At 50.8% G+C, this 12,595-nt stretch overlaps 1 protein-coding gene across 41 annotated transcripts in view; it reads left to right on the top strand.

The window, feature by feature from the left end:
- The window catches only part of LOC310889247 (transcription factor 4), a 211,733-nt gene that overhangs the window by 191,423 nt on the left and 7,715 nt on the right, over window positions 1-12,595 (top strand). For 32 of the 41 annotated variants that reach the window (XM_083816476.1, XM_083816475.1, XM_083816454.1 and 29 more), the window contains 2 exons: window positions 11,003-11,138; window positions 11,981-12,143. In XM_083816476.1, the coding sequence (XP_083672602.1) occupies window positions 11,003-11,138; window positions 11,981-12,143 (299 nt within the window). The remainder of the gene's footprint in view (window positions 1-11,002; window positions 11,139-11,980; window positions 12,144-12,595) is intronic. The other 9 variants (XM_083816463.1, XM_083816456.1, XM_083816440.1 and 6 more) reach the window with 1 other exon arrangement.

Below are 12,595 nucleotides of genomic sequence, written 5' to 3'. Positions count from 1 at the left end.
GAGACATAATAGAGGTATGTAGAATAATGGATAGCATAGAGAAGGTAAATCTAGCTCTTCTATTCATCCTTCCTTATAATTAAAGAACAAGGGGACATTCAGTGAACCTGACAAAAAGAAATACTTTTTATTCAACACACAATGACCTGTGAAATTCATTGCTCCAAGATGTAATCAAGGCCAAATGTTCAGAAGCATTCCAAATAGGATTAGACATCATATGGAAAATGCAAACATTTAGAGTTTTATTTGACAGGATTCAGACAGGATTCCTCCTTTTTTTCACAAGGAGAAGAAAAAAAAAAAAAAGAAAGAAAAACTTTGATGCCAGAGCATGAGGCAACTGCTCGGGGAAGGAAGGAGCTTCTTCTGGTGGCCAATTATTTGATAATTGCCGTGTCCTCCAGGCTGCTGCACACTGCTGATGCCCCCAGTGCCGGGCTCTGTCGTGATAGTCAGTTAGGTGATTATAAAATAATTAGCCCCAGTGTTACTGCGAGCCCTGCTCTATTCAGCGGGGCCATTCCTGCGTCCCGTGGCTGTTCTCAGGCGGCCCAGCCGAGCGGAGGGGACGGCTCTGCAGCCCCCAGCACACCCCACAACCCGCAGGGGCAAGATTTTGGGGGTCAGCCTGGAGCCCGAGGCCTTGCAGACTGAGATCTGCTGTCTCATATGGAAATCAGAATATCCCGTCCGCCTCCTGCTTTCCCCCTCCAAGGAAAAGTGGAATTTCCAGATATTCTTACCCAGATACTCTTTGATAGTTCTTCCCTTCATATTTGAGCACATACAATGCTGTAACCTTAATATTTGCCCATAGTTTTTCAGCTCTGAATGAAATAGTTTCAGGTTATTAAAATGTAACATCAGTTGCTGGAACTAAATATCTGAGAAACTAAAATAAGTTTTTTTATTATTATTATTATTTTTTATTGGGGCAGCTTTGTGATAGGCTCTGCTCCTCATTAAATTAAACGTTACTAGAAGTGACTCTGTCATGGGTGAAATATCATTAAAAGCCACAACTGAGCCTGTGCCATTTGCAGATTCAAAAAAAAAAAAAAAATAATGTTAAGTGTTAACTGAAAATGGTCTGGCAAAAGGCTCCGAGAGGTAAAAAGATGCTTTTTCAGCAGCTCAGTTAAATCCATCTCCTTTCCCCTTCCCCAATAAAATTAGCATGAACCAGACATTGTTTTGCTCTCTGTGGCAGTTGCTGAGAATTCACAAAAGGAAATTCTAGATTGTAATTTAGCTTGGCCTCAGGTAATATGTTAAATACACTTGGGATACATATAATCTAAGATTTGAGTTTGTACAAAGCTATTTTTTCCTCCAGTGTTTAAACAATACTGCTTTTAATGAAGAAATCTGGCTTTATTAAAAGCCAGATCTGTGACTTACAACTGTTTCTGTATATCTGCTCTCAATCAAGAGAAAATAGTTTAATTTTTGTAGCTTTGTTCGCTTTGCATATGTTAAACTGATGCAACATGCACCCAGGGCATCACTTCAGAGACAGTTTGTTCCATAAATATGTGCTCCTCGCTTAAATACCAGATGTAGGTGAAGTTAGATTTAAACAAACAACAACAACAACAGCAAAACAGCACCAATGAAAAACTGAAGGGATCGCATCCTGCGTCTGAAAAATGCGCTCGGATTTTCGGCTTTTTCAGAAGTTCGCGTGTTCTGCCTTGGAAATGCGGGGCGGAGGGGCTCGCGCTGCTCTGGCTTCGGAGGCGAGCTGCTGCTCGTTTCTCTAGCAGCCCCTGCAAAATCAGTACGCAGGCAAAGCGAGAGAGTTGAGGAGGGGAGTTCAGACCGAGGTACGGTGCTTTGAGGGCAGTGCTGCTTCTGAAAAACAAGACGGGCACAATTTCTGTGAAAAAAAGCAGTCTGCCGAGCTCCCAAACAGCATTACTCACTGTCTGAAACTGTAACTTGTGTGAAGGAGTCAGGCCTGATGATTTCTTTTGGAAAACTGGTATGAATTTTGAAGTAAAAACATAAGAACAAAGGAAATAGTTTTTGAGTAGAGTCAGTCTGAAGTTAGCCTTTGACCATTTGATACATTCCACGCTGAAAAGGAAGTTGAAGGGGGAAAAAATTCCAAAAAAAAAAAAAAATGAAAAAGAAAAAAAAAATCAAGGAGGATACTGGTAATGTTTTCCACATTTGAATTTTAATACATGAAACAGGCTATAAAACGCTGGCCAGCTGCAGTAAATAAAGTAGCAGTGGGAGGTATGGACCGGAAACTTGTACAGAATGTGCTGGTGGAAGTCTCCTTGCCCACTGTACACCTTCGGCTGCTGCCTTCGGCCCCGGAGTAACTTGAGCCCGGTGCTGGGACCCAGCGGCCCTGCCGTGCCCGGCGCCCTGCGCGCTGCTCCCTCTCCCCGGACAAAAAGAAGGCGAGGGTAGGGCAGAAGCTGCTCTTCTGCTGAAAATATGCGGACGGAGTGCTCCGATTTTGGTGGAGTTAGCCCAGATTTACAGCCGCGTAGCTGCGAGCAGAGTCCTGCTAGCTCCGCAAGCCCTTTGCTGTAGCAAGTTCTTCCTTCACATTCGCTCCCTTATTTTTTTAGCGGCCCGGTGAGGAAGGCATTTGAGCACTTGCTAATTTTTAGCAGGCCCCTGACGTCCCTTCCTAAGCGCTCCTTTGACTTCGGCAAGCGGCACGCGTTAACCCACACCGTTTATAAATACAGGATATTCGGTGCTGGCGCAGCGGCAAATGGGCTCAGCCGGGAGGGCTCCTCCGGCACCCCCGGAGGTGGTGCACGGGCGGTGGGAGGCAGCCGCCAAAGCTGCCCCTCGCAGGGCACGGCGAGGTGGGTCGGGCCGGGGGGGGCACACGGGGAAGGGGGCGACCTCTCCTCTGGCAGAGGAGAAGGAGGTTCAGGTTTCCCGTCCCACAAGGGCCCCGGTTCTGCAAACGCACGTGTGCTGAGCTTTATTGCCGCGAGTCGTCCCGTTGGGACTATTCGTGACGTTGAAATGAAGCACACGCGTGAGCGTTTGCAGGACTGAAAAAACGTGGTGATTAAAACGAAGGTAGCCCCCGCTCGCTGGGCTTGTAAAGCGAGCACAAAACAACCCTGGACACCCATAAAGAAGCTCCTGTGAACTGGCTGCGAAGAGGCAGAAGTTGCTTAGAAATACGGGCGACGCAGGCTTTGTTTTCAAGCTGCTCATAATATTTATGCCTCCGTAATGGCCTTTACGGCAGAAGTCGCGTGTCGAGACAAAAACTTGGAGTTTGCGTTGATTTCGCGGGAGCTGCCCATCTCCAGCTCTCAAGGGCATGAGCTCAGCATATATTTTCGGCTTTAACTGTGAATTTCCTGGCTTTCGGTAGTTCCTGTTATTTCAGAGGTTATGCAGATTGTAGGGATTTTATTGTAACATTTCAAATTAAATTGGAGCAACCAGCGTTTAAACGCTAACTTTTACACGGGAATCTTAGCAGACACATGTTTCTTTTGTAGCAGTGCATGAAGGGATTGATTAAAATCATTATAAAACACAAACTGGTATACATTATTTTTAAGGCAGTACTTAGAAGTCCATCAGCTCGCCTGCATGCTTCACATGAGGGCCCACAGGAAGAGAGCATGTTCGTGTATATTTTTTTTACATCCACATTAAATTAACTTACGGAATTTTCCACCCCTAGGAATTAAAGTAGCAGCTCATGAAGTAATTCGGTTATGTCATTCATACATAAACAAAAAGAGTCGAGCAACTTGGCGTTATTTAAAAGGCAAAATCTGGCTTTTGCTATTTTTTCTTATTATCTTTTCATCTTCTCGATTCTTAGCGCCGTTGTAGCTGTTGCATCTGTTGTTTATTTTGCCTTGCTGTGTTTTTTAGCTAACAGGTATCACGTACGTTGAAAAAAAAAAAAAGGGGGGCGGAATGACCTTACTGGAATAAAATCTGACATAACAGGCACCAGTGCAAGGTTTTTATGTAGCGCCATTTTCTGCCTAATTGGCTGACATTCCGACCGCCCCGCAAATTACGGCCTTTATCATATTTTTAAACGATTTTCGAGCCGTAAAGCTCGTCCCGGCCGGGAGGGAGAAACCGCTGACCGATACCGAAGCGAGACCTTTTTCTGGAAAAACGCCGCCCGGGCACAAGGGCTTCATTCATTCCCCGGCAGCTAATTAGGCTCATCGTTCAGACCGTGGGGTCTGGGGCTCGGCATGCCGCCGCCGCCTGCCCGCTTGCCCCGCGCCGGCTGCGTGCGGGCGGCACCGGAGCGTGGCCGGCCCTGGGCAGCGCTGCTGCTCCTGGCCCCGCTCCGCGGCCCCCGGCCGGCCGGCGGCAGCTGGCTTTTGTTTGGAAAGCTGCCGGGGGAAATGGCTGCACCTCGAGGGGCGAAGAGCTGAGGTCACCGCTAAAGCAGGTGCCTGGCAGAGAGCGGCAGGCGGTGGCTCGCCGCGGGGGCTTCTGGTGCTGGCCCCCCCGGCGGGGGACGCGCCCCCAAACCGGGATGAAGTGCCCAAGCTGGGCGACTCGCTCGCGGCGTGGTCTCCTCCGCTCCCTCGCCGGCGGGTCAGTGAAGAAGAGTTAATGTTCCTAATCCCGTACTCGAGGCCCTTTTCTATCTCCGGATTTAGCCGGTGCTTAAATGAATAATCGCCTCTGTTGGAAAGAAATCGGTAAGGATTATTTCAGCGACTTCACTTCAATGGCCGCGGCAACCCACTTTTCCCCATAACAGGCTGCCACCGGCCGCTTTCCCTTAAAACACTTCCATTTCCTCACGTAGCGGTGGGAGACCGGCGCGCCTGGGCACGGCCCGGGGAGCCCCCACGTGGCTCTGAGAGCTGCGACGCGCTCGCGCTGGGCGCTCGGGCGCGGCGCGGAGCCCTGGAAGAGGGAGGTCAGCCCGCGGGCCCTGCTGGAAGGAAAGCCGTCGGGGAAGCTGGCCCCGCGCGTCGAGGGAGCGCGGCGTGCCAAGCACAACTTCCCCTCGCCGCGCCGGGCTCCCGGGGGCGGCGGGGGACCGCGGGGGGGATGCCGGTGCCACCGCTCGGCCCGGCCCGGGACGTGGTGCTCGTCCGCTTCGTTCGCTCCTTCTCCTTTGTAACGTTGAGCTTGGGCTGTGCCGCCCGGGGCTGCGGGGAAATGGCTTTTGCATACAACTGGCTCGCAAGAAGCCCTTTCGTAAGACGCTTGGCGAGCTGCGCGGCGGCGCTCCGGCACTGCTTTTTTTTTTTTTTTTCTTTCTGGAGAAAAAAAAAAAAATTTGAACTTTGCTGTTTTCCTGATTTAATGCCACTCCTAATGTCTTTTTTTTTTTTTTTTTTTTATTAAATCCTTTCTTTTGCTTTTGATCTTATTTATAGCTGAGCCACCGGTCATATGGAAACTATTATTGTATAGCATGGAGATGAAAGACTTCAATGCAGTTAAATAAGAGTGAATAATTTGGACCAATAATACACACATACAGTGAGAGACCATTTGTGTCAGAGTGCCCTGCGCTGTTCCCTTTTTAATATAGCGCTGGAGGTTTATAAGGGCTTTGCACAAATCTGCTTTCTGTCAGACTTATAAATTTTGACAATATTGAACACATGTTAACATGCATCACCTTACAACTTCCCTGGCGCATGTTTTTATTTATCTAATTGGATAACACGAGGTCATCAGTTTGAAAAGTACAAAGCCCGCTGCTCGCTGCGTTCGGTCATTACGTGAGCTAGTTAGGAGCGATCCCTTGCTAGCCGTAGCCTGGAGCCGTGATCCGGGGAGCATCTGACGGCAGGTGATTGCTTTTCCTTTGCGGCGGCGTGTTCAGAAAGTTAATACTTGTGTGAAGGCGCCGCTCGGCGCGACGAGGGTTAACCGTAAGGAGCGGGGTGCAGCGCTCCTAATAGGAAACCTTTCCCCGTTTTTTACAGCTTGTGCCTGCTCCTTGCGGTTCCCAAACTTCAAATGCCCATCTGCGAGCAATAAAAGAAACATTTGTATGACCATTTCTTAGCGCTCCTCAGGATTCGCTGCTGGGGCAAATGGTGGCTTTTCTTGCTCTGGAGGATAAAAGTTTCCGTCTTCAGCTACACGACAAAGGTACAGGGGGAGATAACTCCAGATAATTCACAATGAGGCGCAGCACTTCGGGGCTGTCGGGTGCAGCTGCTATTTCGCGGAGGTCGCAGCTCAGAGAGCAGCGCTCTGTGTCGATGGGCACCCGAGGACCATGCAGGCACATCGCATCTTCTCTTTATGTGTTCACCGAAAAATGGGGACAGGAAAACCTGTATGCACAGGTGAGCCCACAGGCACACGAGGTGTGTGACACAGCCGGGGTGCCTGATGTCCCCTCCCCGGCCCCTCCGCGCCCCCGTCCTTGGTTTCTTTCCGCCTGTCCCTGCCTGCCCCGCTGTTTTCAGGGAGGGGTGTTGAGAGAAGGGCTTTGCTTCTGAGGAGGCGAGGTGTACATCTGCAGCAGGGAGCTGGGAAGCTGCCCTTCGGCAGGAAAAATCAGCAGTTGCTCTCTCGGAAGAGGCTAAGGTTGGTCTGTGGGCTGCCAGCCCCTCCGCTCTCAGGAGGCACAACCGCACGGTGCGTTCATGGCCGAGGCATCGGAGGAGCAGTGCCGGCTCTGGGGGCATCATCCGGAGAGGCAATATTCTCCATTTCAGACTCCTCGTGGAATATGCTTCTGAAAATCCCAGTATCGTGCTGTTTATCCATGCTAACTACTGATACCCATCTCTAGCACGAAATGCTGAGTACTCCAAATGGATTTCCAAGCATTTTTTAAGAGCTTCCCATCCGCGATGAAGGTGGGAGATAGTGCAGGTAATCTGAAATCCGCACAGACCAGTATAACCAGAAAAACCTGGCGTTTGTGCTGAGTATCTTTTACCGTGTATAAAAAGGAAAGCACGAGTTAAAAGGAGACAAGGTCTAGCCTTCTTCCAGCTCTTGAAGAGTTGAAAAATGCTGTAAAAGACAAACCAAGCGTGAATGCAGACATCGTTCTGGCCGGGTTTTCCTGCCGTGTCTGTCAGCCTGGTATGTGAGCGCCTCCAAAGAGGCCTTGGAAAGTCCCGCGGGACGATTTTGATCCTTACGTACCCCCACCTCCGGGATCAGCCTTCTCTCTACCTGCATTTCTTTGTCTTCCAGAACCCTTTTTGACCTTAAATAGCCCCCAAAAAACCCCACAAGACTGAGGTTTCTCATGTTTTTTTTCCCTTAGGCTGGGTTATCTCAAGCATACTGCGCTTCATCTCTGAGCACGCACACGTATGCTCGGGCCCTGCTGCCTGCACGCGTGTGAGGTTAGGATTTCAAAGAGGAGGTTAGGGCAGAGATTTGCACATCAACAGCACGGCCTGTTTGTACCTCCCGTGCGCGTCTTTGGATTTGCTATCCGTTTTGTTTGGGTTTTATTTCCACTCCGATCTGCTGAGCGTTGCAGTAGGGGCTGTTTAAGGAGATGGAAAGAAATAAAATATTAATAGAACTTCAAAGTGAGGTCGATTCTCTGAAGATAAGGATTATTTATAGGTCTGCACTCCTGGGCTGGGGGGGACGATGCGTATCTTTGCTCCACCTCGGGGCAAGGCTGTTGCTTGTACAACAGACAAACCGGCGGCACTGCTGGCTGCGGAGGGGAAGCAGGAAAGGCAGCGTTTGTGTCCCCCCCCCCCCAACGCATGGACCTGGCTGCTTTCAGCCCCTGAGGTCTCAGATAGGGCCGGTTTTGCTTCAGAAAGTGCTGTCCCTTCCCTCCCAGTTGGGGGTTTTCAGCCAAACTGGGTGGGATGGTCGTGCTCTTACTGGTACCGAGCTGCTGGTGGCTTTGTGGAAACGGCTGATGACACTTAAAGGAGAAAAGTAAACGTCCGGCCCCTTCTGGGGGGGAAGTCAGAGGCCTGAAGTTTCCTGTCCTAGCAGTCATTCGGGTACCCACGCAGGACAGGGCGGCTGGGCATCCCGCAGGTGGCACGGTGCCCCCCCGGCGCGCGTGGGAAGCAGCCTTCCTTGTCCTCTGCGCATGGCAGTACTTGCTAGGCAAGGTTAATTTTGTGGATTTTTTGCCATAAATGAATTAATTTTGGTCTTTTGCTACAAATATATGCATGTGCGCTTACACACGTGCACGTACGCAAACATATCTGTAGCCTGGTAGAGCTGTAGCTGATGGACTTAATATCTCAAAAACCACGTTGCTTATGGATAACGGTGTGATTGTGAGCAACTGAAATGGGAAGAATAAAATATCCAGGAGAATACCCCGTGGAAAGGCAGTTGCACAGGGGTGTTTTTGTGGCTGTGGAGGTAGGAGGCATGAATATTTTGGAGCAAAGCACCCCCCTCTGCTGCGGCACAGGAAGGACTGCAGTGAGACGAGTACTAGAGCCTGGAGGTTGATCCTATGTCTTGGCAGAAACCGTGTCTCCCACTCGGAGAGGGGAAAATCTGCTCGAACTAAGTCACAGCGGAGAAGAAATGCTTATTCTTATTGTAAGAGTGGGCTTAGTGTAAGGGTGGGCTTTAGTACAAGGCGATAGGGTGGGCTTCCTCCCTAAGCAAGCCTGAAATTTGCCAGTTTGCAGGACAAAAAAGGAACAAACCTCAACAAGTGAGGCTGACCCCATTGTAGGTGGTAGAAAAGAAGAAAAGGAGTGACAGTTCTTAGCGGTCAGTTGTGAGACATGACATTCATGATTACCTTCTAGATCTGAGAACCTAAAGGAGGAGAAATTTGAGGATTTTTTTGTTTAATCAGAACTATTTTTAAAAACATGAATAAAACTTTGTCGATACATCAGTGGTACAGTGATGGGGACTTGATGGTGTCTGATTTTGCGTCTGAATTCAACAGTTGAGTTTAAAGATCGTCCGTACTGTTGGCCTTCGATCGTTATTGCCGCTTCTGCTTCTTGACGTGATAAATCAGAGGTCGTCTCCCAGCAGCCAGGCCGAATAATCAAGATATCCAGGCTGCCTAACTTCAAGCTGGACCACCCAGCTTGAGGCATCTCGTGGAGTCCCGTGGTGGCAGTGGTCCACAGGAGGAGGCGGGCTGCTCCGGGGCAGGAGCAGGAGCAGGACGGGGTGCTGGCAGGCTCCCGGTCGGTCTGTCTGTCTGTCTGTCTGTCTGCACAGAGCATGGCTGGAGCCCAGAGAGGCTCGCAGGAAAAGGGAGGGATCCGGAGCGAGACGTTGCGTCTGTCAGAGTGCCTTTACAGCTTCCAGTCGCTCTCTGGAGCTCCGTTTGAAGGCCGGTGGTTGTTCTCCAACCAGAAGTGCTGTCACGTGTTTCTTTGTCGACCTCAAAATGAAATGGTTTTCGTCTTCTGTAGAATCGCGGAAGAGTGTAGATGGGAGGGGGCTGCTGGGGGTCACCTGGGTGAGACCCCCGCACCCTGCGGGGCCGCTTTGAAGTCAGGGCCGCCCCCCTGGGTAGACCTGGTGGCCCCAGGTCCGGCCCGGCAGAGCATGGCTCGCTGGGGACGGGGGAGCACAGCCCTGTCACTGGTACGTGTGTGTCACAGCGGGTGGGAAAAACACTTTTCCTCCTCGAAAGGATGCCATTCTGACTGTACTGTGTTCAACCATCTGAGATTTAAGGAAGGAGAAGTGCAGACCTCCGAGCACAGCCTCTCGCAAGTCTTTCTTCCTTAAAACCAAATAATGCCGGTTCCAGTCTTTTCTTAGCACGTCATGTTTTTAAAATTAAAGCGTCTCAACGAGGAGAGAGTTTTTGTCTGTGCTATTTTACACTTGCTTTTGGTTATTTGCATTTCGTCTAGTAGTAAAGGATTTTCTCAAGTTCCCCTTGGCAGGATTCCCTTTTATCTTTCCTACTGCGGTCTCGACTCGCTGTTAACAATTATACTATATTATCTTGTAAGTCTGATTAGAAACATTCCTCCATCTTTTTTATCTGCCCGAGCACTTTACTTTGGGAGAATAAAGAGAGATTTACAGTTGGCTGCTGAGTTTATCAGCCACGGAAACCCGTTTCACACCAGTGTTACGGGAGGCGCACACCTGAGGAAGTCCGGAGCGTGTGCGAAATTTTCCCTGTAGAAATTTTTCTTGTCTGTAGCTCCGGACGTGGGGCGCGTACCTGCAGCCGAACGATGCCACTCATAGCTCCAACGCTGCCCCTTCCTGGCTCTTCTCTGGCTTTTCTCCTCCAGCTTCTGTCAGTGTTGCTCGTCGGCTGCCCAGCTCTCCTCCGCAGCCTCCTTTATGTAGGGAGGTAACGGCCCCGCTCCGTCTGTGAGCGAGGCAGGTGGGAGGAATGGACGGATTTCCATCGCGCTGTCAGCTCCGATGATGGCACAACTGGAGTGTTTAATAAAACCTTCATGGGGATATTACCCGGAGTCACGGCGTTGGCAGGCCTGGCGCCCCTTCGGCTTTGGGACTCGGTGGTTAATGAAATACGGCTAATTTGGACGGGGCTGCCCGCCTCGGGTGGCGGGGGACACGGCGTTGCGTTTGCGCTGCCGCGGCCCCCGCTGTCAGAGCCTTCGCCGGCGGGACGGGGAAAAATGGCAGGCCCGCGATGCCGATCCCCGAAACGAGAAGTCGGATGCCAAATTGAAATTCCTGCAGGATTTCCGCTAGCGATGGGGGAATCGAGAAGCCCGCAATTAAGCATATGGGCATTAAGATAATTGTCAGATCTGTTGGCGGACATGATAGAAGACAGATGGGCGCGAAGCGGCGCGCTCGGCTGCGGCACCCCGGGAGACAATTTGACGTTTTACCTGCCTGAGCCGCTCGGCCGCCTGCACGCCCGGCCGGGCTTCGGCTCTGCGGGCTCACGGCGCCCTCTGGCGAGGCACCCAGCCCGGGCTGGCCTGCCAACGGCGCCCTAGGGCGGCACCGGGGCCCCAAGGCCCCAGGGCAGCAGCAGGACCCCAGGGCTGTAGGGCCACGGGTCCCCATGGCCCCATTGCAGGCCACCGCCGCCTCCTCTCACCGCCCCTCTCTCCTCCGCCTCCAGGTCGGCGCCCACCGCGAGGACGGGGTGAGCCTCCGCGGCAGCCACTCGCTCGTGCCAAACCAGGTGCCGGTGCCCCAGCTGCCCGTCCAGTCGGCCACGTCCCCGGACCTGAACCCGCCCCAGGACCCCTACAGGGGTGAGTACCGCCAGGCAACAGCCCCGCAACGTGGGGATCGGGCCCCCCTGCCTCGGTCCCGTGCGTCGCAGAGTGATTGGGGTTGGGAGGGCCCTTAAAGGTAACGCCCGCCACGGGCAGGGACACATAAAAGCAGCCCAATTACCAAAATAATTCTGCAAATTGACCAAACAAATCTGGCAAGTATCCAAGGCGCTGCAGGGTGCCCATCAAAAAGATGTGGATTTAAGGTGAAACTCGGAATTTCCACCCAGTTTACAATTCCAGCCGCGGGAAGGGCATCAGCAGTGTGCCTGCCCTTGGCTCGCATGATGTGCCGCGCTGTCATCAGCCTCGCAGCCTCGTGCACGCCCGCAGGGTTGCTGCAAAGCAGACTCAGAGCAAAGCGAACCCATCTTAGGACATCTGGGCTTTGTCATTATTCGTAGAGGCTGCTGATCTTCCAGCTGAAGTGTGGAAGAGTCCAAAATTTCTATTGGGATGGCCTACAAGGTCTTTGCTCATTCATTGCAGCAGAGGTATTTAGTGTATTTGGGGAGGAATGACATATTAAAGATTTATTTATTTTTTTAAGATGAGGGAAAACTTAGGTAGTGATTGAAGAAAGGGAGCTGCAGCTAGGCATCAGTGAACTATTCCTAAAGGCTGAGGGGCAGAACAAGACCTGAAAGCCATCACTGAAACCAGTTTTAGGGCCTTCACGCTTCACTCAGTGCCAGTTATCTGGGGCTGCACGCACAGGTCACCCTTCACTGGGCAGCAGAGGCAGAGGACTTGGACCCAGATCGCTCTGACATTCGCGTAACCAGTGTTTGACGGCTCGTCCGTGTGTTTTCTCCCAGGCATGCCAGCTGGACTGCAAGGGCAGAGCGTCTCTTCAGGTAGCTCCGAAATCAAATCTGACGACGAGGGCGACGAAAACCTCCAGGACACAAAATCTTCTGAGGACAAGAAACTAGAGGATGACAAGAAGGATATCAAATCAATTACTAGGTCAAGATCTAGGTAACAGTATATAATAGTGTCGCTTCATTTAATTCCTTTACTGGATTTTGATGAAGTGAACAGAACAGGAGGAAACTATGAGGTTTTTTCCTGGCAGGTAAAACCACAGCCTAAGTGGAACAGAACGGCTGTTCTGGCAGTACTGAGTACGCTTCTGGTACTTGTACTCCAGGACTTCCTCAAATTTGAACAATTCACAAATTTGGACACTGACCAAGTTCTCCACAATCTCTAAAGAAATTGTATTTTGCTAAAATGCGTTAATTATACTGCTATTCCTCTCTGCCTCTGCTTGCAAACGGGAATACAGTGTGGATTGGCATCTTTTTAAAAATGTGCCTAAAAGTCGATCACACCTGCATCTGAACTAACAAACCGTATTCTTTTCTTTTACCTTTAAAATAAATTCGTCATGCCATGTCCTCAATTTCTGTAAATCTCTAGAGCTGTGT

Source organism: Anser anser (genome assembly GCF_964211835.1).
Source record: "Anser anser genome assembly, chromosome: Z".
NCBI classification, from domain to species: Eukaryota; Metazoa; Chordata; class Aves; order Anseriformes; family Anatidae; genus Anser; species Anser anser.
The sequence above is the reverse complement of the archived record's forward strand: the minus strand, read 5'-3'. Positions and strand labels throughout refer to the sequence as shown.